General features: G+C 42.4%; 1 protein-coding gene across 1 annotated transcript in view; it reads right to left on the bottom strand.

The window, feature by feature from the left end:
* Window positions 1–22,626, bottom strand: part of LOC110950945 (trinucleotide repeat-containing gene 6C protein-like) — a 58,811-nt gene that overhangs the window by 15,976 nt on the left and 20,209 nt on the right. The window contains 13 exon segments of the mRNA XM_051945787.1: window positions 126–408; window positions 1,290–1,373; window positions 1,690–1,809; window positions 2,371–2,511; window positions 3,427–3,573; window positions 3,781–3,923; window positions 4,598–4,655; window positions 4,875–4,952; window positions 5,068–5,234; window positions 5,992–6,195; window positions 7,111–8,095; window positions 8,098–9,569; window positions 18,470–18,877. Of these exon segments, the coding sequence (XP_051801747.1) occupies window positions 126–408; window positions 1,290–1,373; window positions 1,690–1,809; window positions 2,371–2,511; window positions 3,427–3,573; window positions 3,781–3,923; window positions 4,598–4,655; window positions 4,875–4,952; window positions 5,068–5,234; window positions 5,992–6,195; window positions 7,111–8,095; window positions 8,098–9,569; window positions 18,470–18,877 (4,290 nt within the window).

The following is a 22,626-nucleotide window of genomic DNA, read 5'->3' as shown; positions in this document are numbered from 1 at the left end:
ATACACATGTACATAAGAGGGCTGTACACTTCTGTGATTGCAAGAACAGACAGTTGTCATAGTTTGAGCAAAACTGAACAACAAAAATATGTCTTAACCATGTGCTGTCCCTATCCCAGACTTACAGAGAGGGTAGGTGCTGTAGGCGTTGGGCGAAGACGGCGGCTCTTTGGTGTGCAGTGTGTCGGAGAGGCCCGGAGCCTGGTGTGGGCCTGTGAAGGGGTCCAGGGTTGATTTGCCGGAGCCAGGGCCTCCAGCAGGGCCACCGGGGGGATGCAGACCAGCGGACGAGGAGGAGGAAGAGGAGGAATGAGAGGGAAGTTGCTGCTGCTTCATCAGCAGCGCCTGGTACAGCTGACGCTGGTGCTGCTGGATCTGCTGCTGCATGTTGGTGATTGTACGTGCAACCTGGGAGAGAAGAAGATTGTAACACTAAAGTATTACAAAAAGAACTGGCTAATGAAAGCAAAGAAAGCAAAAAGATCAATCAAATCATTCAGTGGAATAAAATACAATAGCAAAATAAGGAAGCGAGACAAAATGAGAGAGGGAAACAGTTGACATTAAAAATGAAAGGATGTACAAATAAGAAAATGAAAAGGTGTCAGAAAAATGGTAGTGAAAGGTAATGAAAGCACAAAATTGAGGTGGAAGGAAGTGTGAGACGAAAAATGTGATTTTTGAAGTTTAGTTTAAAGTTATTTTTTGGTCATTTTTGCCTTTATTAGATTGGACAATGTCAGACAGAAAACATGGGTAGAAAAGTGAGGGAATGACATGCAGTAAATTGCCATGAGTTGGATCTGAACTCATGACTGCTGCATCAGGAACTATAGCCTCTGTTCATGGGTTGGCTGCCCCGCCAGCTGAGCTATCTGGGTGCCCCTTAAAGTTTAGTTTAAGTTTAGAAAAAATCATATGGGAAGCAAGCAATTGTTCAGAATAGCATCCCTGAATAGGTCTATCTTGTGGCCGACCTTATATATGTCACTGAAGAACCAAAATTTAACAAAAAAAAAAAAGAGGAAGAAACTCTTTCTCCTTTTGTGAAAAAGGATGAGCTGTGGGCCCACGTACAATGAGAAGTAGCATTTTCCCATGCAGTTATCTAAGAGCTTGAGTAACTCCTGCTGTACCAACGCACGATTTTCTGTTGAAATGTATCCTGTGACAGTGAAAGCATTTGTTTAGAAAACTGATGTATCACAATGCTTTGAGTCAGTGCTCACGCGAGGATGATCTACACAATCATACTTGTTGTGGCTCTAATGTTGCATTTGTTAACTCACTTGCTGCTCTTGTTGTCTAATGGGGCCGGAAACATTGCGTTGCGCCTGCATCATCTGCTGCTGGATTTGTAAACGCTGGTACGCCTGAATCAACAGAAACAAAAATACAGTGCGATGATGCATTAACAAAGACAAAAAACAGCATTATTTAGAAGATAAGAGTTGACTCTTTCCATCTGTGGCATCTTAAGTCATATCATCCATCCCCACATGCACATAATCTTTATTCTTCATAGAAGAATATCAGTTATTATCAGAAGCAAGATTTAAAAAAAAAATAACATTACCACTAAAAAATATCAGACATGTTTTGGGATTCTGCACTAGGCTTAAAAAAAATCATAAAGAAAAAAAAATGCACAACACATATTCTCTGCATCGGATAGGGATGATGCCTCACCATTTGCAGTTGCTGAAGTTGGTACAACAGGGTCATTTGTTGAGGGTTTATTGGTGAGGTTAAAAGTGCAGGGTTCAGACCAATGTTTTTTGCTGCAAACTGCAAGAGCTGTGCTTGGACCTGAAGGGAGGAGAAGAATGGGGAGGAAGAAGGGAGATATGACAAGTAAGTCACTGCAAATCACAACAGCTACACAAGAGCACCCTCTGGCAAGAAAAAGCTTGTCAGTGCTACATGTGTGCAAGAAAGAAGGAAGGGGGGAGAGAGAGAGAGAGAGAGAGAGAGAGAGAGAGAGAGAGAGAGAGAGAGAGAGAGAGAGAGAGAGAGAGAGAGAGAGAGAGAGAGAGAGAGAGAGAGACTGAAAGGAGTCCAAGGCAAAGACCTAAGAATATGCCAACTTGGAAAGATCAGAAAAATAATCCAACTGTGATGTAGCAACACTTCCAACCACATTTACAACGTCAGGGGAAAACTATGCATAGAGTACAACTCATGGAGTAAGAAAAAATGCAGAGGAAAGATACATTAGCTTTTTGTAATTTTTATTTTTTTTTTTACAATTTTGGGTGTTTTGTGGTGAACAGTAAAATCTATAAGCATTCACAAGGTTGTGTGTGTAATGACCTGACATATCACCATGTAACAAAACCAAAATGAACAGTAACAGGTGCATGCTTTTACCTGAGGGGAGAGAAACTGAGGCACTTGAGCACGTAGACTAGGCTGGGAGGAGCTGAGAGGTGGCACTGGTGGCTGAGGAGGCTGCTGCTGCATGGCCCGGGTTTGTGCTGCTCCACTACTGCCAAACATTCCACTGGGTATCTATAAGCAGGAGAAGTAATGGTACAATGACATCTCCAATTGTATTACAATTACTCAAGCAATTTCAAGAGTGTGGTCACGAGTTAAGCATCCAGCTGTCTAGACTTTATACACTTGATGGGTTCATTCAATACACGAATGAGTGCATGAGAAAGAGAAGTTAAAGAGCACTCAAAATCCAAGCATGCATCGATGTTATTCCTCGCTCACATACCAATATCTAAAAACATTTTTTATTTTCATTTGGCCTCAAGGTCCAGCTTGATACCACACTTTGGGCACCAAAGCACATACTGAACACAAAGCGAAAGCAGGCAGCCTTTAGATCATAAAATGAGCCAAGACAATTATCCGGTGAAATGCTGCTTCATTCACATTTCCAATTCTGTGTTGGTGGAGAGGTCTGTCTATTCAGTGCCTTTGTTTGGACTTCAAGGACATACTGTAGTTTTTCTGGGCCATGGCTGCCTCTGGGGGTGATACTTGATAGAGCACAACTATCTGATTTCAATGGACACTTCAGGCAAGGTCATACACACATAAGTGAGCAACAGAAAAGATGAGATTTGGGAGAGCTTGCGGGAAAGAAATGTGTGTAAATCCAATTCAACTCATCCATTGTTTCTATTACTGCGTCATGTTCATATGAATCCTGCACAAAGTTACTACAAATGACTGGTTCTGCATTTACAGTGTGACAAGCACAAGGTTAAAATCTGTCAGGGCAATCTGTTGTTAATAAAACAGTCATCTAAACATATTTATTTTTTAAAATTTTTATTATTTAATCTTAAATTGTGGACCTCAAGTGGGATGTATCAATGCTGCTAGTCCAGTGTACAGCACTTTTTTTTCTGTCATCCATTTCAAACTCTAAACAACACAATAAAACAGAAAAAATAAATTATATATTACCTGTCTGTTGTTCAAGTTTTGCATGGCCAGTCCCGGATTGCCCTGTCCCAAACCCTGCCCAGGAAGGCTACTGTTGGCCAGGGGGAGCTTCAGGCTGGGGGAAGGCAGAAATGGTGATGGGGGGGCATCATCTGACAGGACACCATCCTGGATCAGAGCAAAACAGACAGTTCAGCAGAATAAAGACAGAGGAAAAATTCAAAACAAAGGATGCAGGTGTTAAAACGATTTCATACTAAACATAATAATACAAAAATACAAATACAAAATACTTACAACAAACAGAGTAGTGACCAAACTAAAAGTCATTATTCCCATTAGATACTTGGACAGTGCTGGATGTTTTTGCTTTACCTTGTCGAGAAAGGTGGTGCGGTCGGAGGGGTCTTTGGAGAGTGCAGAGGGCCGACACACAAGAGGCTTGTTCATGCCATTGCTGTAATCAGATATGCCCATGACCCGCTTGTCCAGGTCCGTCTTCTTCTCTAACAGGGCGGCTGGATACAGAGAGGACGACGGCAAAGGTTATTATGAAACCTAGTAGACAGATATACTGTGTGTGGATACATATATTCATATTTCGTAGTAGTACATAGTAGTGTAGAGGGGTTGTGGATCAATATCATTGCTTTCGAGAAATGGAAATATCATGGTCATTCATGCTTTCTTGTCTACAAGGGTACACTTGAGAAAGTTTTGGGCTGCTTACAGTCACATTGCAAGCACACCAACTACACATGCACAAGGAAAACCAATGCTGCTTAAAATAAATGCCTGTGTAGAGGATTCTCCATAGCTCCTGTGCTATCCGTGCCTATTCTGCACAATATACACACTTCAGGGATAATAACGGACTTAATGCTACAGAACAATTTGTAATTAGTTGCTATATCCTGTAAGACTTATTGTAGTACAAACAGAGCTATGTGCATGTCTGCAGCCTGCTTTCAAAGTCTATATTGGTCTGCACACATGGATGTGGAAAGCATGGAATGGCCATTAGTATTCCCTAAAACTAAAAACATTGCAACAGTATTAGACTACAAATTATGAGCTGGTCTATTTGAAATTTAGAAAAACTGCATATTTGTGGGTAAAACCATTTCATATAGGCATTTGCAAAACAAACATAAGTTAATAGACTGTACACAAGTACGTTGTTAAAACTTACTCATGGCCTGGTCAAGGTTCATATTGTTGCTCTTCAATGCATCCTCAGCAGGGTCTCTCTGTAACACATGGGTAACATCAACTTATAATTACATTAATTATAAGACAAGATCTGATTTTTCACTGCTGAACAATTTCCTGAAGTTAAGATGGCAGGATGAATTCTTATTTTATTTGTAATAGTTAAACAAGTGCCACATTTGGTCTATTTTCAAACAGAAAGCTTGGCAGTGCTTTGTGCCAGCATGAAAGCTTCTTTCTAGATACATTGTTCATACCGGAAAGCCCATGTCAGTGAGCTGCTTGATGAGACGGTTCATGATCCAAGCCTCATCTGGCTTGGTACCCATCTTCCCCTGGAAACACACAAGCCAAAATAATGCTTTAATGAACTTTCCCAAACTATTAAGTTATTTGCAAGGTCGGTATCTATCAACATATTTATGACAAAAATGAAGTTTGTTCTCTAACCTTGCTTGGGCACTTCTTGGGTCCATTGCCCCAGGAGTTGCAGGAGGAGCTGCTCTCCTGGGAGGTGGGACTGTTCCATACATCCCCATCCTCAGTGTCCCACTGGCCAGTGGACATACCCATCTCCTCTCCTCCACTTCCCCAGCCATCTTGCATAGGTTTGGGGCCTGAAAAAGGGACATCAAATACAGAACCATGATGTGAGTCAGTGCTTTAGCATAGGCGATGTATCCTGTGCTACGAAGACTGTAGCCATTTCTGTATGTGAGCAGCAGGCAATTTTCAACCTAACCACTTGGTGACACTGTTGTTATTTGGCACTCTGCACTTTCCTCCGACACCTCTTTCTATCATTACAAAGATTCCAGGCCAAGAGCACAAATAACTAAGACCCACTGAAGCATGGTATTGCTTTAATCCAAGAAACACTCTGGTAGCACTAACAAAAATGCTCCAAACTGGCACAAATGGTAAAGGTCAGCAGAAACGATGCGTTTGCTTCTGTAATTGAAGTGTGTTGTACACATACACTGCAAGTTTCTGTCAGTCTTTTACAGAAGGTTTATAGGAAATACTGGACAACAAAAAACAGAGACTGTGCACATGTCAAAGGTCAAATACCGAAAGTGGCAAACAAGCTGAAGCAGAAAATTGAAATCACTTTGTAATCTTCCAAATACCATGCATTTGTCTGCATGATACTGAGACAGCAATGCAGTTTACAATATATTTTATTGTCTACAAAACTATTAGTTATAAACTGCTGTTTCTTACAGTTTGCGATGTGTGACTTTGAGTATGAATAATAAGTGGCACTAAACATAGTCCTATGCTTTGACAGCATTTCAGAGCCAGGTCATGCTAAATTCCTACCACTGACATCATGCATTACAGTGACTGCAAATATTCATTCTTAAGTATTACCTGGCTTGCAAGGTGCAGAACCTGGGGGTCCATTGGCTCTGCCATAAGGGCCAGAGGGCTCATGGCCACCATCTCCCCATCCTCCGACCCCACCTGGGGGCTTGCCCCAGGCAGAGGTACCATTATCCACAGTGGATGTTGGAGCTGCTGGCTCTCCCCAAGCAGGCTCTGACTTGGGCTGAACACTGGGAAGTTCTCCCCAACCTGCGTAAAAGAGGCACATTAGAGAAAAAAGTGATGTGATGAGCCTCACTGCAGTACAAATTTTCATTCACATACAGTTTTGATCACCAGCTACACATCATTTCTCTTGTGCCCTTCCATGAGAACAAAACAGTTAATTATGCTAAGATTTTGAATTTAAGACATATCTGAAAAAAAAGTTTGGTTTTAGTGACAATCTGAAATCTGTGTTATTTAAGGTACAAGTCAGGTCTTGTATGTCTTTTCCCCAAATGACAGTATCTTGACAAAGTGAATGACAGCTACTGCAATGGTGGAAATTACTTAACATTTTTTTCCCCTTTTTTCTATGTGCAGTATACACAATAAACAGTAGGGGGCAGCAGTCCCATACACAACAAAAAGGAGTGGGGGACTTGCATTAAAGCTCTACCTTGTCTATATACATGGCTTTTGTCTTCGTAAAGACTTGTTGGAATTTGCTGAAGCACTGACTTAAGCCTACTGTTTTAATTATGTATCCATGACCACTGTGAGGATGCTAATTCCTCTGAGACGATTTGCATAACGATCACTGTGAGAATACTTCTAAGGAATAACCTTCTAATGCAAAAACCAGTTGCCTAAGTTTTTGGTAATTTTGCCTTTTTCTGGGTCAACAAAAAATTTTTTTTAAAATGTATGTATCATGCATGTTCTTGGACAGACAAGGATATGTATATCTTGTTAATACCAATAAAAATACAATCATGTCAGAAAAAAATAAACAAAAACACCCCCAAACTGTCAATCTTAAAAAGTTAAAATCAGACTTTTAGAAAATCTGTGAACATACTTCAACCTAAAACATTCCTTAGTAATTGTGACTCTTTATATTTATACTGTATCAAATACTATTTTAATTACAAGTATGATATGACCTAAACTTTCTTGTACCTGGGTTGGCGAGGGGGGGTCTACCCTGGGGGCCAGCACCTGGATGTGAAGTGGTATTGTTGGGTGATCCATTGTTGTTTCCATGGTGTTGCATGGTTGAGGGCTGACCATGGTGGGGATGGTGGTGTATGTGGTGAGAGTGATGGTGATTGTTGTTGCCGGGGACAACAGAGTGATTGTTGTTATTGTTGGGCATAATCATTCCACCATTCTTATTGGGAGGTGGCCCGCCGTTGCTTGGGTTACCGTTGGGGTTGTTACGATCCCACATATTGACAGTCTTGCTGTAGGCGTTGGGATCGCCCCAGGTGGAAGTTCCGTCATCAATTTCCATTTTCCTGCGGATGGAAGGAGGAGAAGGCTCTTCCCAGCCAGTAGGCTCCATGCTTTGATCCTGCTTGCTGACATTTCCCCAACCAGAGTTGCTTTGCTTTACAGAACCAGGACCACCCCAAGAACCAATGCTGCCACCTCCTCCACTGCCTGTGCTGCTGCTGCTGCTGCTTTCCTGAGGCTTGGAAGAACCCCAGCCTCCCTGCAATGGGCCATTGGCACGTGGGCTCTCCCCCCAGTTGCTGTTATTTACAGCAGGAGCAGGTTTACCCCAGTTTCCTCCTCTATTTCCTCCTCTTGGGCTTTCCTTCCAGCCACCACTTCCTCCATTACCTCCGTCACCTTCCCACATGCTGCTGGAGGACCCATTGTTCTTGACATCTGGCTCTCCCCAGTCCCCTGTGCTGGTGCCATTGGTGCCCCCATTATTGTTGCCCCAACCATGGGAGTTTTTAGGGCCCTCTCCCCAGCTAGTTGGCTGGCTTTTCATTAGGCCTTGATCCCAGCTGGGTGACTTGTCCTCAGAACCCCAGGATGGTGTGCCCCCACTTTTAGGACCATTGGTAGGCAAAGGATCTCCCCAGCCACTTGTAGTGCCATTTGGGGCTTTGCTGAGTGACTGGGGGGGATCCCCCCATCCTGATCCAGTCTGAATTGGCTGAGGTGGAGGGCTCCCCAGCCAGAGGATGATCCTTCACTGTCATTTTTTCCTCCAGAGCCAGGCCTCTGACCGGGACCCATGTTAGGGTTAATGGTACCTCCATTGCTTGATGAGGGTCCACTATTAGAGCTGGGGGCTCCTAAAGTGTCTGAGCTGCTGCTGCTCTTCCCATCATTAGAGCTGGCTTCTTCCATCTCCCATACAGTGTGCTGTCGGATGGGGGTCTGTCCCCAACCCGAGTTACTCAGCACTCGAGGGTCCAAGTCCTGCCGGGGTAGCAGGGGGGCAAATTCCACGCTGGAGGGTCTGTCTCTGCGATTTGATCGACCTTCACTACTGTCCCCACTATCCTCACTTGCTGGGGCTGTTCCAGGCTGCTGGCCCCATGAGCTAAGTTGCGGCTCCTGGCCGGAGCCAGAACTGCCAGCATCTACTGAGTCCCAGCCTTTAGATGCATCTCCACCACTAGAGGATTTTCCCCAGTCACCCCAGCCACCACTTCCACTACTCCCTCCACCACTGCCTTGGCGGCCCCAGGCAGAAAGACCTCCGGAGGGAGTTGAGTCCCAGCCTGAGTCCTTAGGGGATTCAGCTGCCTTGGTTTCTCCACTACCCCATACAGAGCTGCCTGTTGTGTCCCCATTGAGCTGGGATGATTCAGTGGGTGACTGGCCTCCCCAGCCAGTTAAGCCATGGATAGGGCTCATAGGCTCCTGAGCTTGTTGCTGTTGTTTAGTGTGGTTTGGTCCGTCAGTGTTACGGTTAGCAGGCTCCATATTGAAGGACAAGTTTGTGTTGGTTGAAGGGTGCTGCTGATCATTTTCGTTAGCACTTATCATGCCAGCCCAACCTCCCCCACCATTATCAGCATTTCCCAGACTCCCATTCCCCATGTTTCCATTGCCATTTATACCCGGCGGGAGGGATGAAGAATTGGACACCCCATTGGGGCCAATGCTGCCACCTCCACCACCCTCATGGCCTAGAACAGGCCAGGCAGAAGGGTTGGCATTAGGGTTGAGGTTCAAGTTAAAATTGGGAGAGCCCCAATTATTGGGTGCTCCTCGGCCACCATTCATGCTATCTTGTTTTCCATCTGAGCCCCAGCCTCTACTACTTGCCAATACGTTGGTTGATCCAGGTCCTGTCATCATGTTATTGTTAGATTTGAGGGAAGGATAGTGGGCCTGCTGGCCTGCGGCACCTGTGGCCATACTCAGAAAACTGCTCCTACTGGTAGTAGTGACAGCACTGGTGTCTTGGTTAGAGCTAGCTGAGCCCAAGGGGCATTCTGGTGTTGCAGGGTGGCTGGGGTCACTACTGATGGAGGGCCAAGCTTCTGTGTCACTTCCGTCAATAATCACTTTGTCCCAGCTGTTGGCACTGGATGGGCTTTCAACTGGTACAGAGGCTCCCCAATGAGAGGTCTCATACTGGGCACCAGGGCCACTCTGAAGAGATATGTCTAAAGAGAAAATAGGAGAGAAAAAAGGTGGAGAAATTTAAGACAAAGAGGGATTCAACAAAAGGAGGAACACAGACATAAACAAGAATGTGAATGACAAAGCATGCAGAAATGTAAAAAATAAAAGGAGATGTAGTGACAAAAGTAGGCAAGAAAACAAAAGAGGAAGGGAAAAGGAAAATGGGATGGGGAGAGAAAAAATACATTAGGTTAGACTAAGGAACATAATGTAATACACGTAGGTTCACAGTCAGGCTACAGTTAGTTTCCTGAACCAATTTTATCTTCTTGGTTGGTTAATGCTAGCTATCAGACTTGGCAGTATGAGACGGTCACACTTGCACGTTTCACAATCCAAGACATAATCAGAATACACAGCCAAGCGTGCTCCATGTCATATCAGCTATGGCATATCCATATATCCTTGCCTCCAGTGCAGTCAGCCAAACAGAAACAGCGAGATCGAGCCTTTACGGTCTTCACTTTATTCATCTTTTTTCCTTCTCTCCTTCTCACTTTTAGCTTAACTTCCTACTCTGCTTCTCTTTCCAGACTGTTTCCTCTTCCCATACAGTCTTGCTTTGCCCCTTACTTCCTTCACACTCTCTCGATGCCCTTATGCATTATTATATTACCCCTTCCTCCATTTCTCTCTCTGTCCATATCTCCTCTCTCCTTTCGTCCCCCACCTCCTTCCTCACCCTTTAATTTCTCCCACTCTCCCCTCTGCACTCCTCTAACACCCAGCAGTGAGAGGCCCATCCGTCTCCATCGTGGCTTCGCTGGCTGAGGCTGTGAAGGGAAGCCCAAGTGGAACGCCGCTCATTTATTGGAATGAAACCAGGACGGCTTCTCATCCATCACTCCCTACGCTCCACCAGGCCTGCTCCTCCTCCAACTGTACTGAACTAAGAAACCACAAAACACTTCCTCCAAGCTACTGTGAATAATTGTGTATGTCTGCTGGTTTCTTGCTACCTGCATATACACATTTTTTTCTGCATATGCATTGAGATTCTGTATATATATATATATATATATATATATATATATATATATATATATATATATTAAAACTAAGGACTGTATGTCTGTCTTCTGTCCTATTACTTACAGCCTTTTAAACTGGATCTGCAAATCCAACACCAAACTATGAAAACAGCTTTTATAACAATTCTCTGATCAGTATGGCAATCCACAAAACCAAATTCATTAGGCACAAAAGCATCCCATAAGATGGGGAACTAATAATAGACTGAATCGATGCAGTAAAGGGGTAATCAATCAGTGGGAGGCAGCTAATCAATGATCTTATTAATGCTAGTGGGTGAGAGCAGGGAGGTTATTGATCCAGCATGCAAACACCCTAACCACTGGGCCAGCCTCAGGCAATTGACTGGAAAACCAATGAGAACTACTGCCATTAATATGACCAGCACATAGGCCAACCAAGCATATGAAGGGAGAAAATCATCCTATAACTTTGAGTAGAAGATCCATGTTTATTCTGAAACAACCAAAAAATAGACAGCACTCTGAGTTTTCAAAAATTCAGTTCAAGTTTCAAAGGTAAAATAGCAGATATATTCGAGCATTCACAATACCATGTCTTCATATGCAACTACTACATTCCTCATGAAAATGCCAAGGTCCAATAAATGTTCAGTTTTCATATACCAAGTGCAAAGATTGTATACAGAAACAGTTACTGTCAACAAGAATTAGAAGGTCAATAGACAATGATACATGTATGGGTATCGTTATGAGCAGCTGTAGCCAGAGAGTCACGCTAACCTTCAATTGTAAAATTATTGCTATTTGTGAAATGTTTATTTGGTTTGGTAATTTAGCTGCCTTACCTTCTTTGTGATTATCTTCCATCAGATTGTTGCATTTCAATAACAACTGGGAGTTATCCACTATGAGATAAAGACCAAGTGGTCAAAACAATCCAGAGAGATGAGAAAAAAGTCCATTTATTTGAGTTGTGTGGACCCATACACAAATGCTGGCAGATATGTGGCTTTAAGATACTGCGCAACATGCCACAGAGTGACTGTGAATGAAAATTTCTCCTCAACACACTTATCTCCACTCCCCAGGCAGCCTTATCAGACAGGGTCGTCAAGACTGATGGCGTACACATTCACACCAGAACTAGTCTGCAGTCAGTTTGCAATCAGTTGAAAACAGAATAAAAAAACGGCCGAAACATCACAGCAAAATAGATCCCTATTATCTGCTGTAACTGTTTTTCTTTTAAAGTAAGTTAGAAGCTGATAAAATTAAAAACAAGCCAGATGTGAGCTTTCAATTAGAAAGCTTTTAACTAGACCTTCCACAAGTTTTCTGTATTCTCACTATGGTTGGGTATCATTTGAGTTTTAACAATTCTGACTCTGGTTCGATTTATCTCATTCTCCCATTGATTTTGAATTTCAGTTCTTTGAGGTTAGGGTTATGACAGCACATTTTGCAAGAGCAAAATCTTGTTTTTACCTCAATGCTTGACTAACAATAATGTACCTGGATAATATACAGTATAGACTGAACACAGTCCTGGGAGACACTTTCTGGCACTGAGTATTTTTAACGCCATTGTATTTTCCTGATTAAAATTTGGTACTTTTACTTTAAGTATCATTGTCAGTGAATGGGCTTTAACAATGCATATTAGTACTTTTACTTAAGTAAAGGATCTTTATGATTGTCATCAAACATTTTATAATTGTATGAATTAATATAACTGTTATTTTTTTTTTGTTTTTTTAACAGTTGAGGTTAGCACACCAACAGTCTAACTGCACATTGCCTTTAAGGAAGGTGGTAACAAACTGTATTGTGTAAAACAGTCAACAGCAAAGCAAAAACAAAGAAAAGAGAATGTTGCTTTTATGAACTGCTTTGGAGTGAATAAATGAGACTGTGCAGTAAGTAGAGAGTTCAATGATTGTTGTGACAGAATTTCTTCCACTACGCGCGTTCATTAATTTTTTTTCTTTTTGAAAAATAAAATAAAATCAAAAACCACCTCTTACAAAAATGCTGTTGCAAATTCAAATACTGCCATTTCCGTTAATATTTTTACAGTGTGATACTTCAAAATGCTAAAAATAAATAAATACTAAATAAATACGACTATGGACTAGAGGGTATATTGTGGACATTGACTCTTTCCCAGTGTGAGACAAGTGCTAGCATGTTGTCAGACACAGAAGACTGTACGCTTTCAGGTCCACTAATGTCACTTTAATCAGCTATAAAGTGCCTTCAAGCGCATAGCAGTTACTGAAACTCTGTGCATTGTGTTCCATGTCGCTGTTCATGTGATCTGATTACAGCATCCTCTCCCTTTGATGTATTCCTGTTTTCATTGTGAGACTGAATACCCAGTCTCTAAAATTATCTTGGTTACAAATGCATATTAAATGCATTTAAATCAAAGTGTTCAATATCAAATACTACTGTCAGTAACAGTGAAGGAGTAAAGTGTCTGAATGTCACGGAAAGCTGCTTTGGCACTATTTCAGATCTACTCATTCGGTGCATGCCTCTTGCTACCCAATTAAATTGTAAAGAAAAGAATAAACACCCAAACAGCTGGTCTTTTCATTTACCACTGCAAGCTCTCAGTGCCTTGTAGGTGTATGTTTTCTAAACTCGGAGAGAAAAACATAACAGTATCACGAAAAGCCACCAATGTTACTCCTTTCTCTGCTCTGTCAATACAAGCTTTCTGAGCAGAGGAGCGCCATTTTATCAGACCTGGACCCCATCCAAGAAGCTGGGCGACTGCAGCCTCGGGAAAATTCTATTTGGTTCAGCCGACCAAAAACCCACCCAACATATCTTCTTCTCTCATTTGCACATTTTGTTTCCTGAACAATGTAAAGAATAAGCTACATGACAAGTTAATCAAAGTACGGAGGGCAGTGATCTTTTAGCACTCCTGTCATAGACATTATGAACGAACCAGATTTCTACATGAAAAAAGACAGAAAAGGAGGCTGTGTTGCCTGCAGCAGAAAAAGGGGTCAGTCAGGGAGAGGGAGAGTGGAAAAATACCTGAGGAGAGGTGCACTAGCTTCGTTCTCAGAGCGCTTGCACAGATCCATGCAAGATACAGCAGACATCCTCTGTCTGTGGCAAGCTACTTGGTGTAACCACAAAATCTTTGCAAAAGCAATACACTGTGGCCACTAGGCTGTATCTTGGACCAATAGTATAAGCCATGTGAATACATTTGTGTAACTGTGTGCTATGTAAATAGCAAATATGGATATCAGTCTCAACAAAAAGGGACTATTATGAGCTCCACAAAAGGAGTATTTATCACAGGACTACTGACTTGCATTACATTGTACAGGTTGTAATGCTATTGCGTCTATCCCTGTAAATACTAACATGTATGCATGTGTGGACTAATGCAAAGCAGCCTCTTTTTCCTTTCACCTCAACATGTCTCAGTTGTTCCCCTTTCAGCTGCCTTCTCAGACATTCCAAAAGAAGGTCTTGCTGATTCTTGGCAAATCATTGATTTGAGGGAGGGGCATCAAAGCAAGCTGAACATGAAAAACAAAGACGAGGGGACAATTATTTTCACCCACCATTTGCAATCATGTGTCAGTAATGCATTGCTGCTTTCATCCTGCTTGCAATTAGGAGGGCAGTCTCTGATTACGCTCTGTGAATGAAAACGGTCAAAAATAAAAACAAAGGGGCCTTCTATGGCTCCTCGTGCTTCCAACAGAGAGCAAGACTGCCTTTTTGTGTACGCATATGTGCAAGTCCATGCATGCGATGCAAACCTGATCTCTGAACAGAACTACATAGGACTATACAAGCACAGGCTGCCAACTGAATAGTAACAAAAATTCCTAATGAGAACAGCGGTGCTTGTCACACTGAAGTACCAAACAACAGAAACAATACAGTGACGACTGTGTGATGCCAGCTTGCCAGAAATAAGCAAGAAATGAACTCCTGATAATGAGACTTCGCTGCCATCATGGAAATGGGCATTTAGCCAAGAATTAAATGCCTCCCCTCCCCTTCAAATAAATAAAGGCAGGGTGACAGAAAGAAAAGAGGGAGAGGGTGGTAGGGAGAGATGGAGATGGAATTCTGGGGGAGGGGTTGGTGCATACATTGGCAAGGGAACAGAAAGGGAGATGGTGAAAGAGAAAGCATGTACAGACTAAGAGTGGTAGTGTGGCAACAACCTGACTTCTTTCGTTTGACCCAGAGCCACAGACCAAGCCTAGCGTCTTGGTACAAGCTGTGGGACGACAAAACCAGAACCGAAGCAGGAGGGGACGTTTATTAGTCTTTTGTCCCCGAATAGACCCTCTCCATCTCTCTTTGAGGAGAGCTTTACGCCCACTCACATCAAGGACGGCATGTACTTGTTTTTCCGGAAGCTGGGAGAAAAAGAAAGACTGAGGGAATGGTCTCAGGGGGTTTAAAAAGCTCATCATTCATGTCTGTTTACCTCTGCAGAGAGAAGAGAGAAAATAGGAGAGCGAGACCATAGTGACTTCTCTGGTTTCCCTGACAGAGGCTGGATTAATGAAGCCACTAGGGGGTTCTCTCACTTGTGTGCGTATGAGTGTGTCACAGCTTGAGCACATGGGGCAATCTATACCTCCCTGGCTTCATTAGGGCCAAGTAATCCTGTGATTATTTGATGACTTTAAAACACACAAATAACCAAGATCTAAGGGGTAGTTATTTTACATCTTAATTGTGCCACATTTCAAGACGCAGATCTGCAATTTCATGGCATGGTACTTGAAGAACATTACATGCTTTGAAATTAGAAAATTGTTGAGCATTTTAAAGATTATTCAAAAAGACAACCCCATTATTTTAAATGCTCTACCTTGGTTCATTAAAAGCAATATCCACATGAAGCCTTTAACTTCAGTAACAAAAAAATCCAAACCACTTTACCTGCAAATCAAAAAGGGGCAAATGATAGGGCCAAGTGTTTTACAAGCATCCAGCAGAGTGCCTTCTGGCTACGCGTTCTGTCTGGGTGACCAGCAAACAGCTGTTGGGCTGCAGTTCCCACAGTCTTAAGAAACCCCCATTCCAGCACCTGCTACTGGGGAGCCTGTCTGAACGGCTGCTGGCTGCTCTGGACTACTTAATGGTCCCCAGTCAGCTGGAGAGATGGGGATGGTGGGTGCGACAGAGGGATGGAGAGGGAACAGGGGGTCTCTGTCTGGTGGGACAATTAAATGGGGTTGGGAGAGCAGAGGTTATGTGGGAGTGTGGTGTCTGAATGCTCTTAAATCTAGAGTGGGTTGTCATTCAGACTTTGGGGATGTGAAGTGTGTGGTAACATGCCGGAATTTTGTACTCTGCAAATTTGCACACATTTCATAGAGTTAATAAATAAAATCAACCGGATTTCCCCAAGCCAAATTTGCACACGATTTGTAGAGAGTAATGGAAACAGTCTCAAAAAGTGCATTTAGGACATCTAAACCTGATGTACTGTTTACTCATGTGTATGTGATTGCTTGTGTGTGTGTGTGTGTGTGTGTGTGTGTGTGTGTGTGTGTGTGTGTGTGTATATATTTGCATACATTCCCCTTTAAACTCTGAGCCAGCTGGCCTGCCAGGCAGACGCATATCGGAGGGGACACAACTAGGTCAGACCAGTGTGTACTCGCTGCTGCACAGCCATTACATATATGCATGTGTTTGTATGTGCACAAGTACAAAACTGAACCATCACATCACCACATCCCTTAGGACCTCAGTAACCTCACTAAAGGTCAAAAACTCCGTCCTCAAGACACAGTTCATCCCAAACTTGCAGTTACACAAAAAAATAAACTTTGCCTATATATCTGAAGGCCATGTACATGATATATGAACATGTCATGGTACTGTGATTTTCAAAAAGAAATAAATCCATTCAGATTTAAGAGTAGGCATAGCTTCTGATATATAATGTGATGAGTGGTGGACCTAGATCTTGACTTGACAATTGCTCTGAAAGGGCGAAACTCAGAGTTGAAAATGAACTGGTAAATACATGATCAACTAACATAAATTATGAAAGCCAGTTGATTTTTAATGCTACTGACTACAAAAATTTAATGTTAAGAATAAAGCAGGAGACTTGGAGTCTAAGCTGCAAAGCAGTGAATTTAACTACAATGTCCACTCTCTAAATTATGTATGCCAGAATCATTGCAACAACAGGGCCTCTGGCTTGAGGCTATTAGCTGAGCAGACAAAAAGAACAGGCTGTGGATTGGAGGCCCTCGGGACAAGAACAAGGCTGGAAAGGAGTTGGAAACCCAGCCAATGGCTACTCTGCCACAGGCTGTGTTGTACTCATAGACCCCTGGGAAAACCAGATAGGTAAAAGGCCAACCAGGACAACAAGTGCTGAACTAGGACAACAATAAGGACATTATAGGTTAATACACTCAACCAGATCATCTTAACTAGCATGGAGCCCAAAGGAACATATTTCTTCAAATCTAAAGGCTTAGACATATTGCTTCTCTTCAGTGAGTTAAGCCTGCAGCCAAATTTAGATCCTGGCCCACAGCTGAGGAAACCTTGCACTAAACAGCTGAGCACATAGGGGAAATGCTGTTACATTATTATAAACTGAAATAGGAATTTTCAGTCTCTGAGCCAATAAGCGAAAATTAAGAATAAATTAAATCAGCTTAAATTCTCAATGTTTAAATATTGTTTTTAAAATGGACTTTTCATTAAATAGCTCACCATACTGAAACACATAAATAATCCCCTAAAACTTTGTTAGCTTTTGCTTGATGCTGTGACTGGTGCCATAAAAATGAGAACAAGAACAGCAGCATGCAAAGATCAGTTTCCTCTGTAACCCAGAGAGTTGTAGTTTTTCTAACCAGCCAGCCATGCACCACAGCTGATTTATTTAGAGAGTGCCCGATGCTCTTGCAAACTCTTGCTCATTTCAACACCATTAGGCTGAACAAAGGCCTAACCATGAAAGCACTGCATGGAGTGCTACAAAAATATCTTCACATCTATGTCTTAAAAGCTACACTTTGTTTGGTGGAGGCAGCGAAGTATCAACAAAAACCCCCTTCTGATAGGTATCCAACGATATGTTCAGGGCGGCACAAAAGAAGAATTGAAAATCATGAGTGTGCACCTTCCAAGAAAAACAGTAATGCCTCAAAACAGACAATAATGATATAAATAACTCATGGCCATTGTTTAGGAACACATTACTTGCACACAAATACACACAACCCACTGCACAATGAGCCTCTTAAGGATCAGTATAAGAGAGCTTAGGGCTAACAAAGAGTTCATTAAAAGCCTACCGCTGGCTAGAGAGGTCTGAGTGTGTACATGTTAATGTGAGTTGAGAAAAATCATACTAAAGAGGCTAAAACAACTGAATCATGTTCTTCTCACTTAGACTACGACATCTAAGTAAGATTTTCCATGGCTTCTGACACAAAATGGAACTACTGCCAGTGTTACAAGCACCAGAATAAAGATTTGCTCAGAAAGCACAAATTAAACTCTTTCAGAATGCCCATGAAAGGGAAAGGAAAAAGCAAATAGTCAACTAAAAACTTTTGGGACTTGACTCTTTGGTTTTAATTTGGTCAACCTGCAGGGTAGGGTAATAAAAAAAACATATGTCTGTGTATTTATCTATCAGTCAATCTAGCTATCCATCATCTATACATTTACAAAGTAAAATCTCACTGAAACAATGCAGAAAATACAGGCAATGTGCACAAAAGAGACAAACAAATCAAGCTGAATGACATTTTAAGACCATAATCTGCACCCAGCAACCACCAACAGAAAAAATAAAATAAAATCAGACACCCATTCCAGGGCAATGCTTGTACTATTCTGACACAAACCTGAGTGGTGGTTGCCCGCAGTGGACGTGGCAGAGTTTGGGGTAGTGCTGCTGGTACTCGTAGAAGAGGAAGAGTAAGATGATGAGGGTGAAGAGGAGGAGGAAGAGGAGGAGGAGAGAGTGAGAGCGCTGAGGGCTCCTGCAGGCAGTGGCTGGCCTCTCTTCAGTAGCTGTTTGTGCTCCTGCTGACGGAAGCGTGGGGGCACCTCTCTGGGCGGGTAGCGAGCACTGGCAGAGGACAACTGGCACTGCTGCTGAGGGGGAGTCTGAGTCGGGAGCTGGCTACTGCAGGAAGCGCGCTTGCCATTGCCAGAAGAGGAGGAGGAGGAGGAGGAAGAGAGGGGCAGCGTGGGGCTGGCGGGGTGGAGGGATGGGCCGGGACTGGGCTTAATGGGAGCAGGCTCTGGCACTGGACAGATACAATACACGGGCACACAAGCATTCACACACAGAAAGACACATGCAGGTAGCAAGGTATTAATGTAAGGGTTAACTCACTATTAGTCCTTTGTATAACAGAAGTTATATCTGACTGGGTAGTGCTAACATTGAACACAGGGTGAAATAAATATTAGCTGCATTTTTTTTTCCAAGGAAGTCCTGACATTGAAATGTCTGTCACCTTTAAAAATAACAAGGTTCCCTCAAATTGTGCTTTCCAGTGTTACCATATGTACAGCACATGTGACAGCAGCACACAAAATTGCCATTTTATCAAGTTACATTAAAGCAGTTTGTGATGGATCTTAAGTACAATTAATGATACCAAGTCTTATGAGGAAGATCTTTAGTGAATGAGAGGCACGTGTTTTACATGCAACACATGTTAATGCAATCTCTGTAAATTAAATTTTGTGTATTGCATTATATGTATGGTACTCCACAGGTATTGGGAGACTGAACTGCATATATTTCTATCTGCAATCTTTGCATGTACTATCACTTTAAGCTAACAGCCTCACGCAGTCTGTTCTTGAACATATGTTACTGGCCCAGACGTACTCTATGAAAAGGTCATATTTTTTCTGCTGACTGAATACCAACACACAAACACACAAAGACACTTTCTTTCCTCCTCATTACGCTCTCTTCTCCTGCTCTTTCTTCCCACACATACACACAAACACACCTTTCCCTGCTGGTCTGGCCTCAGCCTGACCCTTTCCCTGTGGTTACAGTGACCAGCCAGCCATCTAATTGAGTGTTAGCCTGAAAGGTGTTATTATTAGCAGGACCTGGATAGCTAGCAACCAAACAGATTGGCTTTGCTTAAGTTTCCTCTCTAGGGTGCTGCAAGACTGAACTAAAAAAAAAAAAATGCCTGGCCTAAGCGCTTAATAATTTTTCTTGTGGGAGCTGAGGAAGATGATAGTTTGAGTCTGTGGCTGTATGCGCAGATGACTTTGAATGGAGAAAAGTGAAGTATTTCTAGTGTAGCATTAGTTCACCTGAGTTCCCTACTGCAGAGAAAAAGGTGCTTTCTCACCGACAGCCAATAGCAAGTGACTCAGGAATTGCTGTGAATTACAGTTTCTGGGTCTATTGGTAAACGGATGATAAATAGTCGATGATGTTGTTTTCTATAGTCCCTGGATAGATAAGTGGCACTTCTACACTACAAGTGAGACTTCTTACAATCAAAAGAGTGGGAGAGGGACAGAGAAAGACAGTTTTTGTATGTGCAGATGAAGGCAGGAGGGGGAGGGTGCTTTTTAAAAGTGAGAAATAAAATGGGATAGAAATAATTTGTTAATTAAAGCTTCAATCTCTCCAGTGAGAAACTGTGAACTACTCTTACAGTAGTGCTATGCAGCAATTAACCACACAGTGACATGCACACACAGGTCAACACTACCACACTGGAGGTTAAAATAAATTCAGACTACAGATGTATTCACTGTCCCTGCCACGAGTTGGTCTAAAAGCACAGCTAAAAGCAGAGGCCCACTCAGGGTTACTACCTGCTGAAACACTGAAATAGCAATGATAGGCAGGAAATTCTCATTTGCAGTCACAACACAAATTCAAAATGCAACCACTTCAAATGGAGAAAACTACCGATCTCTAAGTACTTGAGGCCAATATATCATAGGCTTTCTTTTCTTCTTCTATTGGTGTCCTTCACAGACACACACACACACACTTACTCGTGCACAAGCACATGTTTATAGACAACATAAAAATGTTTTATACCAATGAGAGTTTAGTCAAATGCAGAAAGAGAAAAAGAGCCTGCCGCCCGCCCCCCCCCCCAGCAGAAGCTGACTGACTGTTGGCTTGGAACTGCAGCTGGTGACGCACATCTCTGATTAAATTCAGCTCAGCCCGCTTGACGCCGTCTCAGCCAATCGCACTGCAAGACGATGAATACACGCCGCCCTGCCCCCTTTTCTGCCTGTCCTACCCACTGTTTCCACCCGTTTACCCCCCGTCTTTTCATTAGCAGGTTGCTCCACAACCCCAGAGCTCCCTTTCTCTGCATTTCCCTGTCTTTTTTTTTCCCCCTCAATCTGCCTTTCTCTGCTCACCGCTTTATTCTCCCTCTGGGCATTTATCCATTTTGATCCCTCATCTCTTGTCTTTCTGTCTGTTTTTCGCCTGTCTTGTTTCTGTCTCCTCGCCATTGCCTTATTTCCACTCCTCTATCTCATCACTCCAAATCTGTCCCTTGCATCCAATCTATCTCTATACTTTCTTTTCCATTTCTTTCATCCCTCTCTCCTAACTAAAACCCAATGTTTCTATCGAGTACACATTTGTCCCCCCTTCAATCTAATTTTCTTTTCTTCTGCTGGTGTTACTAAAGACTGCAGCGGCAGTGTTTTTTAAGGAACCCAGTAACCTTTTAAAGAAAGAGGTTTACACATAATTATAGTTTTGGTTATGGTACTCCAGTTCTCCCGTTTCTGCCACCGCAAGGGCTTGGACTAGTATTTTCCGATGTCCAAGAGACTACCAAGAAACAGTTTGTTGTATTGGACAGTGATCACTGCTCCAACAGAAGACAGACAACAGGAAAAATTGTGTTCTTTAACTCTGGTTATAAGCTTACATTGGTTTTTAAAAGGACCAAATTCAGACCAAAAAAAGGCAATGTATTTCAAAATGAAATTACAATTATGGCCATGTCTGAACTAGTTTAGAAAGACACAAAGTTGGAAGACGGCTGCATTTAGTAATTGTTTTGATGTGGTTAAATGCACAAGCAGAAAAGGAACCACAGAAAACATTTAGCAGGCTACCTAATTTGAAGATAAAGCCATTTGGGCATTCATTAAAAATAAAAATAATAAATCACAGTTCCTTTTTTTCCTGCTATACATCTCACTTGCTAAATCTTTGCAATAAGACACACAAATGTACTAAAGGAACATCATGAACCCCTGGGATGCCTTTGCAACTGTGAAAATTTGATCAATAAGACCGATAGAGGTGTTAATCTGCTGACAGCTGATTACTGCTGCCAGTCTAGAAAGGAAAGCAGATGAAGACGGACACAGTCACACAATTTCCTTAGTTCAAGCATGCCTCACAGAGGTTCTGTTTGTGTTGTAGCAACAAGGACGTATCTATGCTGCTACTCCCTTATACTGTAGATGATCTCATCCGACTTCCTCTACACAAGCAACGACATTCTACTGAAACTTCTCTACAACATTCAAGCCACACTGTCATAACCTGCTCACAATGAAGCTAAAACAAATTAATGTTTCAAAAAAAAAAAAAGTGTAGCTATAACACTCTCCAGCAGGGTAATGTGTAACCATCTTTGGTATAATCTGTATTTAACAAGTATCAGAATTGAAAATTAGAATTAATGTTCTCCTGAGAGCAAGGTAATGAGTGTGTCGCACAGACACACAAGGATGAGACAGCAAGAATTGCAGTCTGAATGTGTAAACGCTAAGAAAAAACAGCATGTGCGAGAAACATCGCTCCCCTCGACCCTGCATAAACATAAACACATTTAATGAGACACGTCTTTCATTTTGAGGGGAGAGATTCTTAATCCGTGATGGATGGGTAAGTGGTTTTGAAGATGTGGGGGTGGAGTTCACAGAAGACGACTACCCAGGAAAAAAACTGGAAAAAAGTGGGGAAATCCCTCAGATGAAAGTGTGTCTACGAAAGATTAAAGGGGGGATACGAAGAATGTGC

This window comes from Acanthochromis polyacanthus, chromosome 3 (genome assembly GCF_021347895.1).
Source record: "Acanthochromis polyacanthus isolate Apoly-LR-REF ecotype Palm Island chromosome 3, KAUST_Apoly_ChrSc, whole genome shotgun sequence".
NCBI classification, from domain to species: Eukaryota; Metazoa; Chordata; class Actinopteri; family Pomacentridae; genus Acanthochromis; species Acanthochromis polyacanthus.
Note: the sequence above shows the minus strand (reverse complement) of the source record. Positions and strands in the feature narration are given on the sequence as shown.